The sequence below is a fragment of the Colobus angolensis genome, unplaced genomic scaffold (assembly GCF_000951035.1).
Source record: "Colobus angolensis palliatus isolate OR3802 unplaced genomic scaffold, Cang.pa_1.0 Scaffold15, whole genome shotgun sequence".
NCBI lineage: Eukaryota > Metazoa > Chordata > Mammalia > Primates > Cercopithecidae > Colobus > Colobus angolensis.
Genome location: NW_012114599.1, coordinates 370,280 through 385,853, shown reverse-complemented (window position 1 = coordinate 385,853; position 15,574 = coordinate 370,280). Strand labels below are relative to the sequence as shown.

The 15,574-nt window shown below is 38.9% G+C and overlaps 1 protein-coding gene across 2 annotated transcripts in view; it reads left to right on the top strand.

Annotated features, from left to right (window-relative positions):
- The first annotated feature begins 7,916 nt into the window (after nucleotides 1–7,916).
- Nucleotides 7,917–15,574, top strand: part of GTF2A1L (general transcription factor IIA, 1-like) — a 68,444-nt gene continuing 60,786 nt past the window's right edge. Inside the window, exons 1-3 of one of the 2 annotated variants that reach the window (XM_011935848.1) lie at nucleotides 7,917–8,032; nucleotides 10,966–11,067; nucleotides 11,281–11,404. In XM_011935848.1, coding sequence (XP_011791238.1) covers nucleotides 8,012–8,032; nucleotides 10,966–11,067; nucleotides 11,281–11,404 — 247 coding nt within the window. In that variant the 5' untranslated portion in view covers nucleotides 7,917–8,011. The remainder of the gene's footprint in view (nucleotides 8,033–10,965; nucleotides 11,068–11,280; nucleotides 11,405–15,574) is intronic. The other variant, XM_011935849.1, reaches the window with a different exon arrangement.

The following is a 15,574-nucleotide window of genomic DNA, read 5'->3' as shown; positions in this document are numbered from 1 at the left end:
AGCTGGGACTACAGGTGCCTGCCACTATGTCTGGCCTATTTTTATATTTTCAGTAGAGACAGGGTTTTACCATGTTGGCCAGGCTGGTCTCAAACTCTTGACCTCAAGTGATCTGCCTACCTCGGTCTCCTAAAGTGCTGGGATTACAGGTGTGAGACACTGCACCCAGCCTAGTTTTGTTTTCTTGAAAAGTTTGATCACTTCTTTTAATATGTGTTCTTTACTGGAGTTTTTTTTTTTTTCTTTTTTCATGACAGAGGTTGCTGTGGATGTCACTGCTATTAATGCTTCAATATTAACCATACTGACTCAAAAAGGACATTATTGTGATTTTGGAACTGAGATGATCAATTCCCTCTAACAGGGAATAAATGGTTAAGGCAGCTCTGATTTGGGAAATCCATTTGTGAGCACTCTAGAATTCAGTTTCTTTTTCTGCTTTTCATCTCTGAGAGAGATGCTATAGAGCTGTGAGTGGCCGGGCGGGGGTGGGAGATGCCACCTCAGAGCAGTGCTTGTCCTTTTCCATAGAGTTTTATTTTGATATTTTCACACTGCTCAGAGAGAATTCCACCCAAAGGTCCTCAAGTGCCATGAAAAGGACAAGGAAAGAGCATCTTTGAACAGTGGCATTGTTAAATGCCAAGAGCCTGCCTCTCCAGTGGATAATTTTGAGATATTCTGAAACACTTTTCAAAGGCTTTGCTAAGTAGTCATTGTGGAAAAGGACACATTCTATATTAAACTCACGCTGGGATCAGAGATGGCCTTGGGTAAGATTGTGAACTAGATGATGTTTGTAGCCCTCTTTTTATTGCCCCTTCCTTCATCAGTGATGCTCCAGCCCCTTCCCCCGTACCTCCTCAAGGCTTTTAGGGTCTCTCCCCCTCCCTCTTTTTGCCTTATGTGATTGAGGGCCATGGAAGGGTAAATATCAGTAACTTAGATCTTGGTGTTCTTCTGCTGCAGGCTTTTCCAATGGAGCTACTTATTCCTCCAAACCCCACAGACCTTTAACTGCTTCTCTGCCTTCAGTGTGGCTGTCCTCCATCCTCTATTCCACCCTTTGTGCTGCAGTCAGGAAAGAACACATTATCTTGCATTTGCTTACCAGGGAGACTTAGCTTTCACCACAGCTTGCCTTATTCTCTATCCTTTAGCCAAACCAAACAAACTGCTCTCATTTCCTCAAACCTATCATGTTCTCAAACCCCCCATGTTCTCAAGCGCCAAGCTTTGGCTGATACAGTTCCCTCTCCCTGGAATACTCTTCCTTGCCCCCTTCCTCTGTCCCCTACTCATTCCACAGACCTCAGTTTAGGGGGCCAATTCTAAGAAGCCTTCCCTGGCCCTGCCCATTCAGGTTAGCTGAACCTCACAGGTGTATGTATATATATATATATACATACACACACACTAATCCTGTTATATTGTAATTACTTGCATTTTTTTTCTTTTTGCCCACCCTCTTTGGGGTTTTGACTGGGGTGGCTCTGCCCACAGTTATTTCTCTTTTTCTGGGAAGAGAACCTTCTGCAGGGGTGGTGGTAGGTGATGGTAGGAGCAATGCCAGTGGTATGGGGCTAATCCCCTGGCCAGAGATTATGACCTATGTGTTCAATAAGAAACACTACATGAATGAATGATTGGATAAATTTAGATAAATGCACTACTTTTCTCCCTATGATAGTTGCATTTTAATCCCTAATTTTCCCCTACCTATAGGCTAGAAATTCCATTTTATAACAGCGTAAGAATAAATTCATATCAATAACTTTTAATGAATGTTTTTCATATTTGAGGTACTATGCTAGGAGCTCAAAGGGCATATAAGAATGAATAATACACAGCCTAAGTCCTCAAGAACTTTAAAATCTGTTACACTTATGGTTGCAAATGCCCTTTAAAAAGTAAACACACACACACATATCCGAGGGGTTGGAAGATATTAAAATGTTTGTTTTAAAATTTGATTTAATCTTGGTTTTGAAAGCTGGTAAAAGTGAAGAGGATGCACCCTTAGCTTTTTGGCACCTATTGCTTGTCTGGGATTGTGTTTTCTCATTTAACACCCAGCAACTTATCAAGGAAGTGTTATTTCTCTCTCTCTTTTTTACTTTTTCTTTTTGAGACAGAGTCTTGCTCTGTCTCCCAGGCTGGAGGGCAGTGGCCTGATCTTGGCTTTCTGAACTCTCTCCCTCCCGGGTTCAAGTGATTCTTGTGTCTCAGCCTCCCAAGTAGCTGGGATTACAGGTATGCACCACCATGGCTGGCTAATTTTTTGTATTTTTAGTGGAGAAAGAGTTTCACCCTATTGGTCAGGCTCGAACTCCCGGACTCAAGCAATTCACCCACCTCGACCTCCCAAAGTGCTCGAATTACAGGCGTGAGCCGCCGCGCACGGCCAAGGAGTGTTATTTCTCATCGTGAAATGAAAACATCTGTCTCTTGTTAAAGGTATCTTGGAACCCTTGTGTGGCTGTAGATGGCTTTTTTTCTTGTAGTTGAAACAATATCCCATGCTTAATTTCCTTGATCTGTCCACATAACAATAAAATGTAACTTCAAATGGAAAACGTTCACATAAAGAATCATTCACTAGCTCATCCCATGTAAATACATATAAGCAAACACAAGTATTTGTTAGGAACCTTTTATGTGGCCAGTACAATCCTAGGTACTATAATTTAGGGAATAAATGGAACTCTACAAATTACAGTGTACTTAAATTTATGGGACCATGACATTGCCACTTTCAAAGCCGAAAGAAAATGCAATCACAAGTAGGGATGATAGTGGTAGGAAAGGGGCCACAGGGGTTTTCTGTGGTGTTTGGATAGAACAGAGTGGTTATTGTCTAAAAGTTTTCTGCCTTGATGACCCTTTCTTGGTCCCTTGGCTAGAGAAAGCAAGCTTTTTTATGTTTCCTCTCTGTGACCATTGGTATTTCTGGGTTGCCAGCTTCCCCAGCACCCAATCTAGGATACGGGAGGCAAAAAGAAAATCGGAGAACTCACTGCTATGTGGCTCTTGGGATTGCGAGGTCTATAATTGATCTGCCATATTCTCCCCACTTTTCAGAGTCTTCTTATGTTTAGATATATAACATTTCAGCTGTTCGTAGCAGGATGAAAAGGAGGAAGCGTGTTTATTTTATGTTGTCCCTGCCTCTTCCAATATTTGAAGCATCTAAGACAATAGAACAGTCAAGATGCTGCCACTTACCTCTTATAAAATGAGATAAACTAGGAAAGAAGAAAAGCACGGTTCTTGAGGGAAGAAAGCTGGTTGGTTTTCTGCAGGTCATAGCCTTAGGTTCAGATGATTTGTCTTTATCTCCACCTTATCTAGGTTGGAGAATTAACTGGAGACAATAAACATTATTCTTGCTAATACTTTATGTTCATGTATGATTATACGCACTATGATTAAAGAAATGAAAGTATAACCATTTGTTAGCTAGGAAATTACTGAATCCTTATCAAGACCTTGATGAGAATGTTGAAAAAGTAGTGACGAGGAAAACTGTGTTTGAAGTCATCCTACATAGTTTTCATGGGTTAATTATAATTAGTAATATGTGCACAATATATACATCTCTCGAATATTAAAATACTTTGAAGGAGGCAGTCATATACTCATTAACAGTGTTCCATTGCATTGTGTCATACAGGTCACTTTAGCTGAAATCTTGTTGGAGTGGGAGGAGGAATTCTTCATGGTGGAATAGAATCTGATGTTCAAATAAAGCAAGTTGATTTTGGAGCTGTATTAGAAAATGGAAAATGTTACAAAAGTGCAGAGTATAAAATAAATCAGAACTGCTAACACTGTAACCATTTCAAAGTTACAGGGTGAGGCAGAGATTATCTGGATTTTCATTTCCTGTAAGATGTAAAGGATGAAACAAAGTCAGAGAAACACAATACTGCTGGGTTTAATGCACTGGTTGCAAAATGTTCAGAAGTTAATTATGAATATTTGTTGCCTTAAGTCATACGCTCAAATACTAACTTGCATTTTAATCACTAATAAATAATTATTTACAGTCTATACAATTATTGAAATACTTTGTAAATGACTGTAAAGTTTAATATGTAAAAAATAATGGGCTGTCTCTAAAATATTTTTCTTTACTTTTTTTCTTTTATGACACCGAGTCTCACTTTGTCACTCAGACTAGAGTGCAGTGGCATTATCTTGGCTCACTGCACCTCTGCCTCCCAGGTTCACGCCATTCTCCTGCCTCAGCCTCCCGAGTAGCTGGGATTACAGGTGTGCACCACCACCCCGGCTAATTTTTGTATTTTTAGTAGAGGCGGTTTCACTGTGTTGGCTAAGTTGGTCTTGAACTTCTGACCTCAGGTGATCTGCCCATCTCGGCCTCCCAAAGTGCTGGGATTACAGGGGTGAGCCACCACTCCCAACCTTTCTTTAGATTTTTATCCAACAAAAGGACTTCATAAATACGGCTTTTGCTCACAATAAGCAAAGTGAAATTATTTCTTTACTTTCAGAAGAGTATCACTAACACCTCCAGGCAAAAGTAATGAGAACATACGGGAAGGAAAATTAATCTGATTATTAAGATTTACTTAAATGTTGCAAAAACTGGTATTATCAGTAATAAATATATATTATATATTACAGTCTCTAAACAAAGTAGGAGAAAAATGAAAATCTGATGCTCCAAATTGTGTTGGCCAGTTAAGGAGGAGCTTTATGCTTTGGCAGAGGTGTAATTTCAAAGGAATAAGTACTTAAAAAAGGACTAAGTTTCGGCATTTCTTTTTTATTCTTTATTTACTAACCAAAAATAGTCACTGTAAAATTGCCTCATTGAGGCTGTAGGATCTTGAAATTTCACTTTTAGTGTCAAAAGTACCTTGTGGGCTGGATGCAGCAACTCATGCCCAGCACTTTGGGAGGCTGAGGTGTGAGGATTGCTTGAGGCCAGGAGTTCGAGGCTGCAGTGAACTATGACCATACCACTGCACTCCAGCCTGGGTGACAGACCTAGACCCTGTTTCTCTCTCTAAAGTGGTTTGTGTATGCAACATACTTCCTCTCTGAGTTTAAAAAACTGACAAAAGAAATGTAACCATTATGACTCTAATATTCTGCATGTTTCATGATAATCTGATAAGCTATCAAACATAAGTGTTAAAAGATTCTTTTACATACTTTTCAAATGCTCTTGTGACTGGTGAGGGCATTCAAGACACTTGAGATTACAATGAGGGACAGTCCAATCAGAGAATGGGCACTGGTTTAGTTATTTCACACTGTGTAACAAATTACCCAAAATGTAACTGCAAATAAAATTACAAATATTCATGATCTCATACAGTTTCTGAGGATTAGGAATCTAGGAGATGCTTAGAGGGTAGATTTCGTTCAAGATAACTCAAAGATATGTAGTCAAGCTTATCAGGGCTTCAATCATCTGATAGTTCAACTGGGGAAGGATCTATTTCCAAGCTTACTTATGTGACTGTTTGCAGGTTTCTCATACTTGCTGACTGTGAGTTGGAGTCTCAGTTCCTTGCCACAAAGACCCCTCCATAAGCTATGTGAGTATCCTCATGACATGACAGCTGGCTTCCTCCAAAATGAGAGAGTGAGCCCAAGAAAGAATCCACAGCTATGAATAACCTTATCTCAAAAGTGATATGCTACTACTACTTCTTTATTTTGCTGGTAAACCAGACAAACCATGGTACAAGGTAGGAGGGGACAACATCAAGTGGTCAATACCAGGATGCAGGATCACTGGGGGCCATCTTGAAAACTGGCTACTACAGGTCCATGTGGCAGATTTGCAACTTGGATTCACCTAGAACTTGTGTTAAAGCATACCTCCTCTAGTAGTCATTGCCTGTTACTGGGAAGAAATGACTAGTGACCATTCAGACAGACTGCAAGGGGCAAATGGAAATTTGCTGACATTTCTCTGCTAACATTACATAGCCTTTCCATAACTTGAGTATACTGAGTGGACTAAGAAATAACAATTCAACTTTTAGTTACACTTTTTATGGGTACCAAGATCCAAGAATAATTTGAAAAATATACATGGTCTACAGGATAGTTCTGAGAAGGGTAGAATGCATAATAAAGTAAAACAGTATGCTGTCACAGAAAGTTAGGTGATTACCAACCCTAAGCATATAGAAATAAAGCTTTAAAACCTTGCTATGAAAAAGATGGAAAACAAGAGACCCTTTTAGCTTTCTTATTTCCCAGCTTGAATAATTTAATTGGATTTTATAATATCAGTAGGAATCAATGACTGCTTTTAGGTTTCCTACTTTGGGTGAAAGATAAGTCACTTTGAACACTCCTGGTAGTAAATTGCCAGGTAGAGAGATATAACCATTAAAAATTACCATATATACTTCTTGGCTTTTTGTAAAAGAAATTTCTAATAGTTTTCAATGTAGGAAACTTTTCTAAAGATTGTCATATAAATCAGCTACTTGAAACTCACAAACCATAAGGTACCTGACCCAGGCAAATCACATACAGAGTGGTAGGGGATAAACAGCTCTACTGCACTTACTTGCACAAATAAATACATAAACAGCCAATTTTAAATCTAATAGTGTTTTTAATCATCAAATAACTTATCCATCTGGTTAGGTCAAGACCTATTTGCAGGCTAGAAGGGCTCTTTAGAAGTGTTGTGGCCAAGTGCGGTGAGTCATGCCTATAATTCCAGCACTTTGGGAGGCTGGGGCTGGTGGATCACTTTAGACCAAGAGTCTGAGACCAGCCTGGGCAACATGGTGAAACCCTGTCTCTACAAAATACACACACACACACCCACACAAAATAGCTGGGCGTGGTGGCACACACACCTGTAGCCTCAGCTCCTTGGGAGGCTGAAGTGGGTGGGTTGCTTGAGCCCAGGAAGAAGAGGCTGCGGCGAGCTGTGTGCATGCCTCTGTACTGCAGCCTGGGCAACAGTGTGAGACCCTGCCAACAACAACAACAAAAAAAGGCGGAGTTGTGGCAACAGATGGTGACTTCTTCCCTTTTCGAATCCTCCACGTTATCTGTGCTTACATCTTTCCTCAGCTTAGCTAGGTAAGGTACTCCCCAAGATGCTCTGCCCTTCAGGAGGGAGAATTATTGTAGGTAGACAGCTGGTGATTTCTGCCTAAGGAGGAAAGAGGAGACAGGAAGGTATTAGCTGCTGACTTTATTTTAGCAGTGGTTTTCCACCTTGGCTGCATATTAGAATCAGATTCTGCCGAGTGGGATTCAGGCACTAAATTTTTTTTTTTTCAGCTCTCTGGGTGATTTTAATGTGCACCCAAAATTGAGACCCTTATGTCTTATGTCAGTGGGTCTCATTACAGCGCCCATCGGAATCACCTGGAGAGCATGTTAAATTTACAGAATGCTAGGCTCCATCCTCCAGTCTGATTCAGGAGGGCTGGGGTGGGACCCATCATTTGCATATTTAACAAGTTCCCAGATGCTGCTGATGCCTCTGTACCACGCCGACAAGTCTTAGAAAAATTTGGCTCTTGTTATATTTTTATACAACAAAAAATGGAGTTCAGCTGTGAGTGGGATGTAGGGGGAAGAATGAAAATTGGTAAATGCAGAGGACAGATACCACTAGTCTCCCCTCTTTGCTTTCCCCATCTTCTTCAAAGTTGAAGTTAGACTGAGATCTACCCCTGCATTGCCCCTCCTCGATTTTCTTCATCTTTCGCAGATTGAGGAAACAACCTGTGAACGGCCCAAAATCGGCTAGACCCAACCTAACCATCCGTTTTAGCGGGTCTCTTTTCCCACACAGGAGGAACGCCTCTCCGCCCTGGCCCCGCCTCCAGTTAAGCCGGCTCCATCTATTAACGTTCTCTTCTGCCCAGCCACACCCCCGGCGTTCTCCGCGGTTGCGCACCGGACTTACATCGTTGAAAACGTGCCCAGTGTTTCCCTCCGTGTGCACTGAGTGCCGCGCAGGCGCAAAGGGCCAGGTGCTGGAGGTGCTGTCATGGCTTGCTTCAACCCGGTGGTAAGGAGGACTTCAGGCTCTGTGTAGAGGGACCGCCCTGGAAGTCCTGGTTCACAGCAGCGGAACCCTGCACACCCTTTTGTTTCCCCCTGACACTTGGCAGATTGTCATAACCCCTCTTCTTTAGAGGCTGGGGCTCTTCCTCACCTCTGTGTTGGAGGAAGCCGATGAGGGCCAGTAGTTCAGCAGGAATTTGGGCCAGCTCCGCTGAAACAAGTGTCCTTTTTCTCTTTTCACCAAAACTGAGGCTATCTAGTTGGGGTGTTTAGAGGTGGAACTCCCCTCAACCCTCCTGGTTTCCTAGATGTTAGAAAACCCCCAAGTTCGGTTGTGTTCATTTTACTGTGGACATTGTTAATTCCAAGCTGTATTATTTACTGCTTGAAATAACAATGTGATTCTCATGTTACCTCCCCACGTTTTTAGTATCTTTCCCTACCCGCCCATTTCTTTGTCCTTTAACAACTTGATGCTTAAGTGTACAACCTACATTACCCTCCTATGCCTAACGGACACTTAATTTGCACAGTGAGAATTTCTAGTCTCAGTGGCACTTAGGAGACCATCAGTCTTAAAAACCTGAATCAAAGAACAAAAATGAAGGATTCATCTTTATTACCAATTCATCTCAACAGACTTCACATTTCGTGAAAGGCAATATACTTGTCCAGATCTGTGTAATTTTATGGGTTCCGGTTATCATATATGCAGTATAAAAGCTCTGTTTAATTTAGAGACATGCTACTTTAATTATATCTGTTTTATGATAGTGTGTTTTAAGATACATAAAATACCTATACTCTGCCTGAATATAAGCTTACTAGGTATGCCAATTTACCTGATTGTGAATTCTATGAAGTAGTGTTTGTTTTAAACAGAGGAGTTAAGATGGACTAGACATAGTTTTAATAAAGATAACAGGGAAAGCAATACAAAGTCTGTGGTCCTAGAAGAGAAAATATGTTCAATACCTGTTTTGATTTTTGAAAAATTGTGTTCTAATGGGTACTTTTTGACTACTGCTGTGTTAAGATGTTTTTAGCCCTATGAGTTTTTTTCCTTCAGTGTTAAGCTTGATCACACTAGCTGGGACTACCACTGAAGTATCAATTTAGTATGCCTTTATCAGGATAAACTGTTTTAGAAGATGCAACTAATTTAGGGGCATTTAGTCTTAATGCATGTGCTTGTGAATAACATTATTTAAATGTTACTGATTGGCCTATTCATATGGGCTTACCCTGGGTCTTTAGAAGGATTAGTTTAAAGCATAGCTTCAAATACTAAATACTCTTGGGGGCTGGGCATGGTGGCTTAGACCTGTAATCCCAGCACTTTGGAAGGTCGAGGTGGGCAGATCACTTCAGCCTAGAAGTTTGAGACCAGCCTGGCCAACATGGTGACACCCCATCTCTACTAAAAATACAAAAAATTAGCCAGATGAGGTAGTGCACGCCTGTAGTCCCAGCTACTCTGGATGCTGAGACGGGAGAATCACTTGAACCCAGGAGGCAGATGTTGCAGTGAGCCCAGATTGTGCCACTGCACTCCAGCCTGGGTGACAGAGCAAGACTCCATCTCAAAACAAACAAACAAATGAAAAAACAACAACAAAAAACCCGCATAGCTACTCTTGGCATGAACAGGAGTATTTAAGAGTGTTTATTTAGTGGATAGTATGAAAAGGCAATCCTAGAGTGCCACAATTTTCATTTTCATTTTGGCCTCATTAAGCAATTTGAAATAAGAGCAACTCAGCTAAATTTCTGCTTGCTGTTTCTTGCCCGTGGACCTTCCACTAGGTCAGTATTGTCAGCACATAGCATTGCCGTTTTGGCCTGGGGGCATAGTTTATATAGATATGAAGGGCTGAGTTTTTTCACAGACCCTCTTTTGTTTTGCTATAACTAGTGTTTAATCTGGGAAGAAATCTGCTTAACTTTGTTGTCATGGCATGTTTGACTAGGAGGTATTTCAGAATGTTATTTGGTCTCTTCAGTATGCACACTGGATGGGTAAGGTCGTTCGTGCCCTTCTTAGGTTCTAGTAGGAAATCCATTTTGGAGCAGTTGTATTTGACAGTGGTCTAGAATATATATTTTTTGGACTTTGTGTATTTTGGAAGTGAGATGGGCTTTGATTGCTCTATTTTAAGTGCTTACCCCAGTCTTCTGGCTTGGAGTTTATTTATATTTGTGGAAATAATATAGTGAACCCTAAAAAATTCTCCTTTGGCCACTTTGATAAAAAGGTAAATTGAAAACAGAAGACCTATTTCCAGCTGACTTACATTAATTTCTCTTTTAAAAGGAGTTGGGGAGGTTAAATATTGACACAAAAGGCAAGTAACATGACAATAACGATACATCTTTGAGATTATTAGCTCATATGTTATTGTAGTCCTGTAATTCAGTCTTGTAGATAGGCTGAAACTATGGGTCTGAAGCTAACACAGTTTATGGAAAGCTAAGACTATATTGGGAATATGAATGTACTTAGTAAAAGTTTTTACGGTAACTTTACAAGACTAGAAGGTATACACTGCATATCTTTTAAGGCTAAATATATTCAAACTTGAGAAGTCAAAACTTATAACAGGCTGGGTGCGGTGGCTCATGCCTGTAATCCCAGCACTTGGGAAGGCTAAGGCGGGTGGATGATGAGGTCAGTAGTTCGAGACCAGCCTGACCAACATGGTGAAACCCTATCTCTCTAAAAATACAAAAATTAGCCAGGAATGGTCGTGCATCTGTAATCGCACCTACTCAGGAGGCTGAGGCAGGAGAATTGCTTGAACCCGGGAGTGGAAGTTGCAGTGAACTGAGATCGTGCCACTGCACTCTAGCCTAGGCGACAGAGCATGACTTCGTCTCAATAAATAAATAAATAAATAAATAAAATAAAATAAAACTTTGATAATTGCTTTTATGTAGCCTAAACTCTACAGATCTGTAATTGAAGATGTAATTGAAGGAGTTCGGAATCTATTTGCTGAAGAAGGTATAGAGGAACAAGTTTTAAAAGACTTGAAGCAGGTTTGTAGCCGATAAAACTTTTTCTTCCTGTCTTTTGTTGTTTTTTTGGCATACAAAACTGATACAGTTCTGATCTCTCAAATTATAGTTTAGTACTTACCCATTCATTGTGCCATCAGGATGACAAGTTAGTTTTTAAGAAACTGAAAAAAAAGAAGTATCATTATATATGTATATACATTTTTACAGCAAACTTTTTTTTTTCCTCTGCAGCTCTGGGAAACCAAGGTTTTGCAGTCTAAAGCAACAGAAGACTTCTTCAGAAATAGCATCCAATCACCTCTGTTCACTCTTCAGTTGCCACACAGCTTGCACCAAACATTGCAATCGGCAACAGGTTGGATACCGTTAGTAAATGAGCACTGTTAGTATCTTCAGAATAAATTCTCATTTGGGGTTGTTTTTCAGTTCGACAGGGTAATGTTCTTAGGGTGAGAAGGCTCGGACACCTAAATCATTTCTATTAAATGAACACAGTATAAATCATTGCCGCATGTAATTATTGGTTAAAAACTTGGGTTATTCAAACTAGTTTTTATTTTAAATATTAAATTTTACAAAGATGATAAAGCCTTTCTTTAGAGGAAAGTCACACAGTTTGTTGGCTGTTGGGAACACCCATTGGTAATTTCAGACAGTTTGATTGTGTCTAGTCAAGGATTACAAGTGGCAGAGGGAAAGGTGAGAGCTCACAAGTTTGTGTGTTCTCTTTCTCTTATTTGTTTATTTTTTTTGTGTTATAGATCTGATGTATTGGGAGCAGAATGGAGAGTTCAGAATATGGAGATTATTCAGGCTACCTCACTGTTTTGGATATATAAAATGATGGCTAGAAATTGATCATGTGCATTTATCTTTATTCTTGGACTTAGCAAATCTAGACTTCTGCTTTTAAGGGAAGTGTTTGTGCACGTTATGCTTATCAATTTAAACTGGAAGGGACTAGCTAATAAAAGATAAAACTTAGAGTTTTCTATCTTTGTATGCTTGATTCCTTTCTTTATCCTCTGATTCTTATAATCTTTATGTTACTCGTGTGTATACATAAATGTATACTCACATACAAACAAGTTTTACTGGGTTTAGCTGAAATTCAACAGAGTAGTCTGCAAGAAGTGAGGGTAGATTTTGGATTAGATTATCAATAATAGGTAGATAGTTCTTTGCATGCTTGGAAAAATTCACATGTACATTACATGGGCCAAGGTGAAGAGAACATTGTAAGGATGCTTGTACTTCTTCTATTACAAAGTGGGAGAATTTACATGTGGCAGCAATTCTAACATATAAAAATGAATAAATTAACAATGAATGTTGAACTACCAAATACAAGTTTTATTGAATACTGCGTTTATAAAGTATACTTTTGCTCTGTAAGAATTAGTCTTGGCAGTTTTAATTGTTGACACATTGAAACATTTTTCATCAGTTGGGTTTTTGGCTATGCTTTAATTTTTAACTACTATTTCATTGTGACATCCCCTTCTCTGTTTAAATAACATTACTTTGGACTTTTGTTTTCTTAATCAGTTTTATTTATTACAGAATGCTAAATATTTTTTTTAACTTATGGTTGGCATGAGGGTGTGGTAGATATGGAAGAGAAAAATACTTGACTGTCTTTTATCAAAAGAGGCCGAGGTGGATGGATCACCTGAGGTCAGGAGTTCTAGACCAACCTGGCCAACATGGCGAAATCCTGTCTCTACTGAAAAAGAAAAACACAAAAATTAGCCAGGCGTGGTGGCTCATGCCTGTAATCCCACCTACTTGGGAGGCTGAGGCAGGAGAATCACTTGAACCAGGGAGGCAGAGGTTGCAGTGAGCTGAGATCGCGCCACTGCACTCCAGCCTGGGTGACAGAGTGAGACTCTATCTTAAAAAAAAAAAAAGCATGGTGAGCACTTCTAAGAGTCTGTCATTCAAAATTGCAATACTAGATTTTGCCGCAAGATGGTAATATTACCAGTGATTTAAATAACAAAATAGTCTTGCAACTCATATATCTAGTTTGTTTTTACTCAGTACCTTATTCTGTATCTTAGCAGTTAGAATAATAGAAATAATTACATTTTAAATAGTTTTTCTCCTTATTCTCTTCCACATCATTTATAATGAAGAGGTTTAAGAGGAAGTACATGTATCCCTTAAAAGTGCTTTATAGTCTTGTTCCTGGCTCTCTTCATCTTTAGGTACCCAACAATAAGATTCTTGAAATAAATAGTCTCATAAAATTGAAGTACTTCTTAATTATATCTTCTTATGGTTTGCTTTTAAAAGCCTGATTAAAATAACTTAAACTTCTAGAACCTTTTTTTCTCTTTTGATAACAAGTTCAAATTAAATCTACAATTCAAGAAGTCATTTGCCTTTGTCTGTTCCATCTTAAAACTTGTGTGCTCTATCAAAATCACAATAAGATACCATCTCACACTAGTCAGAATGGCTGTTATTAAAAAACTGAAAAACAGATGTTTGTGAAGCTGCAGAAAAAAGGAACCACTTATGCACTATTGGTGGGAATGTAACTTTGTTCAGCCGCTGTGGAAAGCAGTTTGCAGATTTCTTGGAGAACTTAGAGCTACCATTCAACTCAGCAGTCCTATTACTAGGCATTTACCCAAAAGAAAATAAATTGTTCTAACAAAAAGACACGCATACTTGTATGCTTATTGCAGTACTATTCACCTTAGCAAAGATGTGGAATCAACTCAACCCATACATGGTGGATTGGATAAAGAAAATGTGGTACATGTCTACCCTGGAATACTATGCAACCATAAAAAAGAGAGAGATGTCCTTTGCAGCAATATGGGTGTTGCTGGGGCCATTATCCTAAGTGAATTAACACAGGAACAGAAAACCACATACTGCATGTTCTCACTTATAAATGGGAGCTATACATTGGGTACATATAGACAGAAAGGTGAGAACACTGGGGACTCCAAAAGGAGAGAGGGAGAGAAGGGGGCAAGTGTTGAAAAACTACCCGTCGGGTACTGTGTTCACTATTTGGGTGACGGGATCAATAGAAGCTTAAACCTCAGCATCATATGATATACCCCTGTAACAAACCTGTACACATACCCCCCAAACCTAAAAAAGAAAACACCCCAGAAACTGGTTTGCGCTATCATATGTTCTTCGTTTTTTATTTGTTTAGTAATTTCCTGTATCTTCAGTTCTCAACTTTGTTTGGTCTCAGGACCGACCCCTTTAAGCTCATAAAAATTAAGGACCCTAAATAGCTTTTAAAATGTGGGTTGTAAGTATCTACTATATTAGAAATTTAAAACACAAATTTAAAAAATATTGATTTATTAAAAAATTCAATTACATGTTAACATAATAGCATATATTTATGAGTAATAATTCTTCTAGAACAAAAAAATTTAGAAAGAAGAGTAGCATTGTTTTACTTTTCTGCAGGTCTTGTTAATGTCAGCTTAATGAGGTCTGCAGAAATGAGCTGGATTCTTATCTATTTCTTTTTATTTAAATTTTATTGTATGTATTTAAGGTGTTCAGTATGGTGCCTTGAGATAGATAGATAGGTAGATAGTGAAGAGGTTGGTATAGTCTAGCAAATTAACCTGTCTGTCATCTCACATAGGTGCTCATTTTAGGTACTTTTAGTATGCCTGAAGTCTTCTCTTTTAGCAAAAATCCCAAATGCAGCACAATATTAAGTATAGCCCTCATGTTATCTATTAGCTATTTAGACTTATTGATCCTATGTATCTGTGGCTTTGTATCCTTTAACCTACATCTTCTCATTTTCTCCCTTCCTGCCCCTCGTAGCTGCTATTTTATTCTCTCTCTCTGTGTATTTGACTGTGTGTGTGTGTGTGTTTTTTTTTTTTAACCATATAAATGAGATCATGCAGTACTTTTCTTTTTGTGTCTGGCATATTTCACTTAGTATAATGTCCTTCAGATTCATCTATGTTGTGACAAATGGCAGACTCTCCCTTTTTTAAAAAGCTGAATAATATTTCTCTGTGTGAGTGTGTGTGTGTACACAGACACACCACATTTTCTTTATCCATTTGTTCATTTGCAGACACTTTGGTTGTTTACAAATCTTGGCTATCGTGAGTAATGTTGCAATGAACATGGGAGTGTAGATATTTTTATGTGGTGGTAGTTTAATTTCCTTTAGATACATATCCATAAGAAGGATTGCTGAGTCATATGGTAGTTCTATTTTTAATTTATTTAGGAATCTCTGCACAGTTTCATACAATGGCTGACCATTCTGCATTCCCACCAACAGAGTATAGGGGTTTCCTTTCCTCTGTACTCTCACCAACACTTGTCATCTCTTTTCTTTTTGGTAATACCCATCCTAACAGGTGTGAATTGATAACTTAATGTAGTTTTGACTAATATTCCTCTGATGAATAGTGATGTTGAGCACCTTTTCATATACCTGTTAGCTGTTTTTATGTTGTCTTTGGGAAAAGATCTATTCAAGTGCTTTGCCAATTTTTTTTTTTTTTTTTTT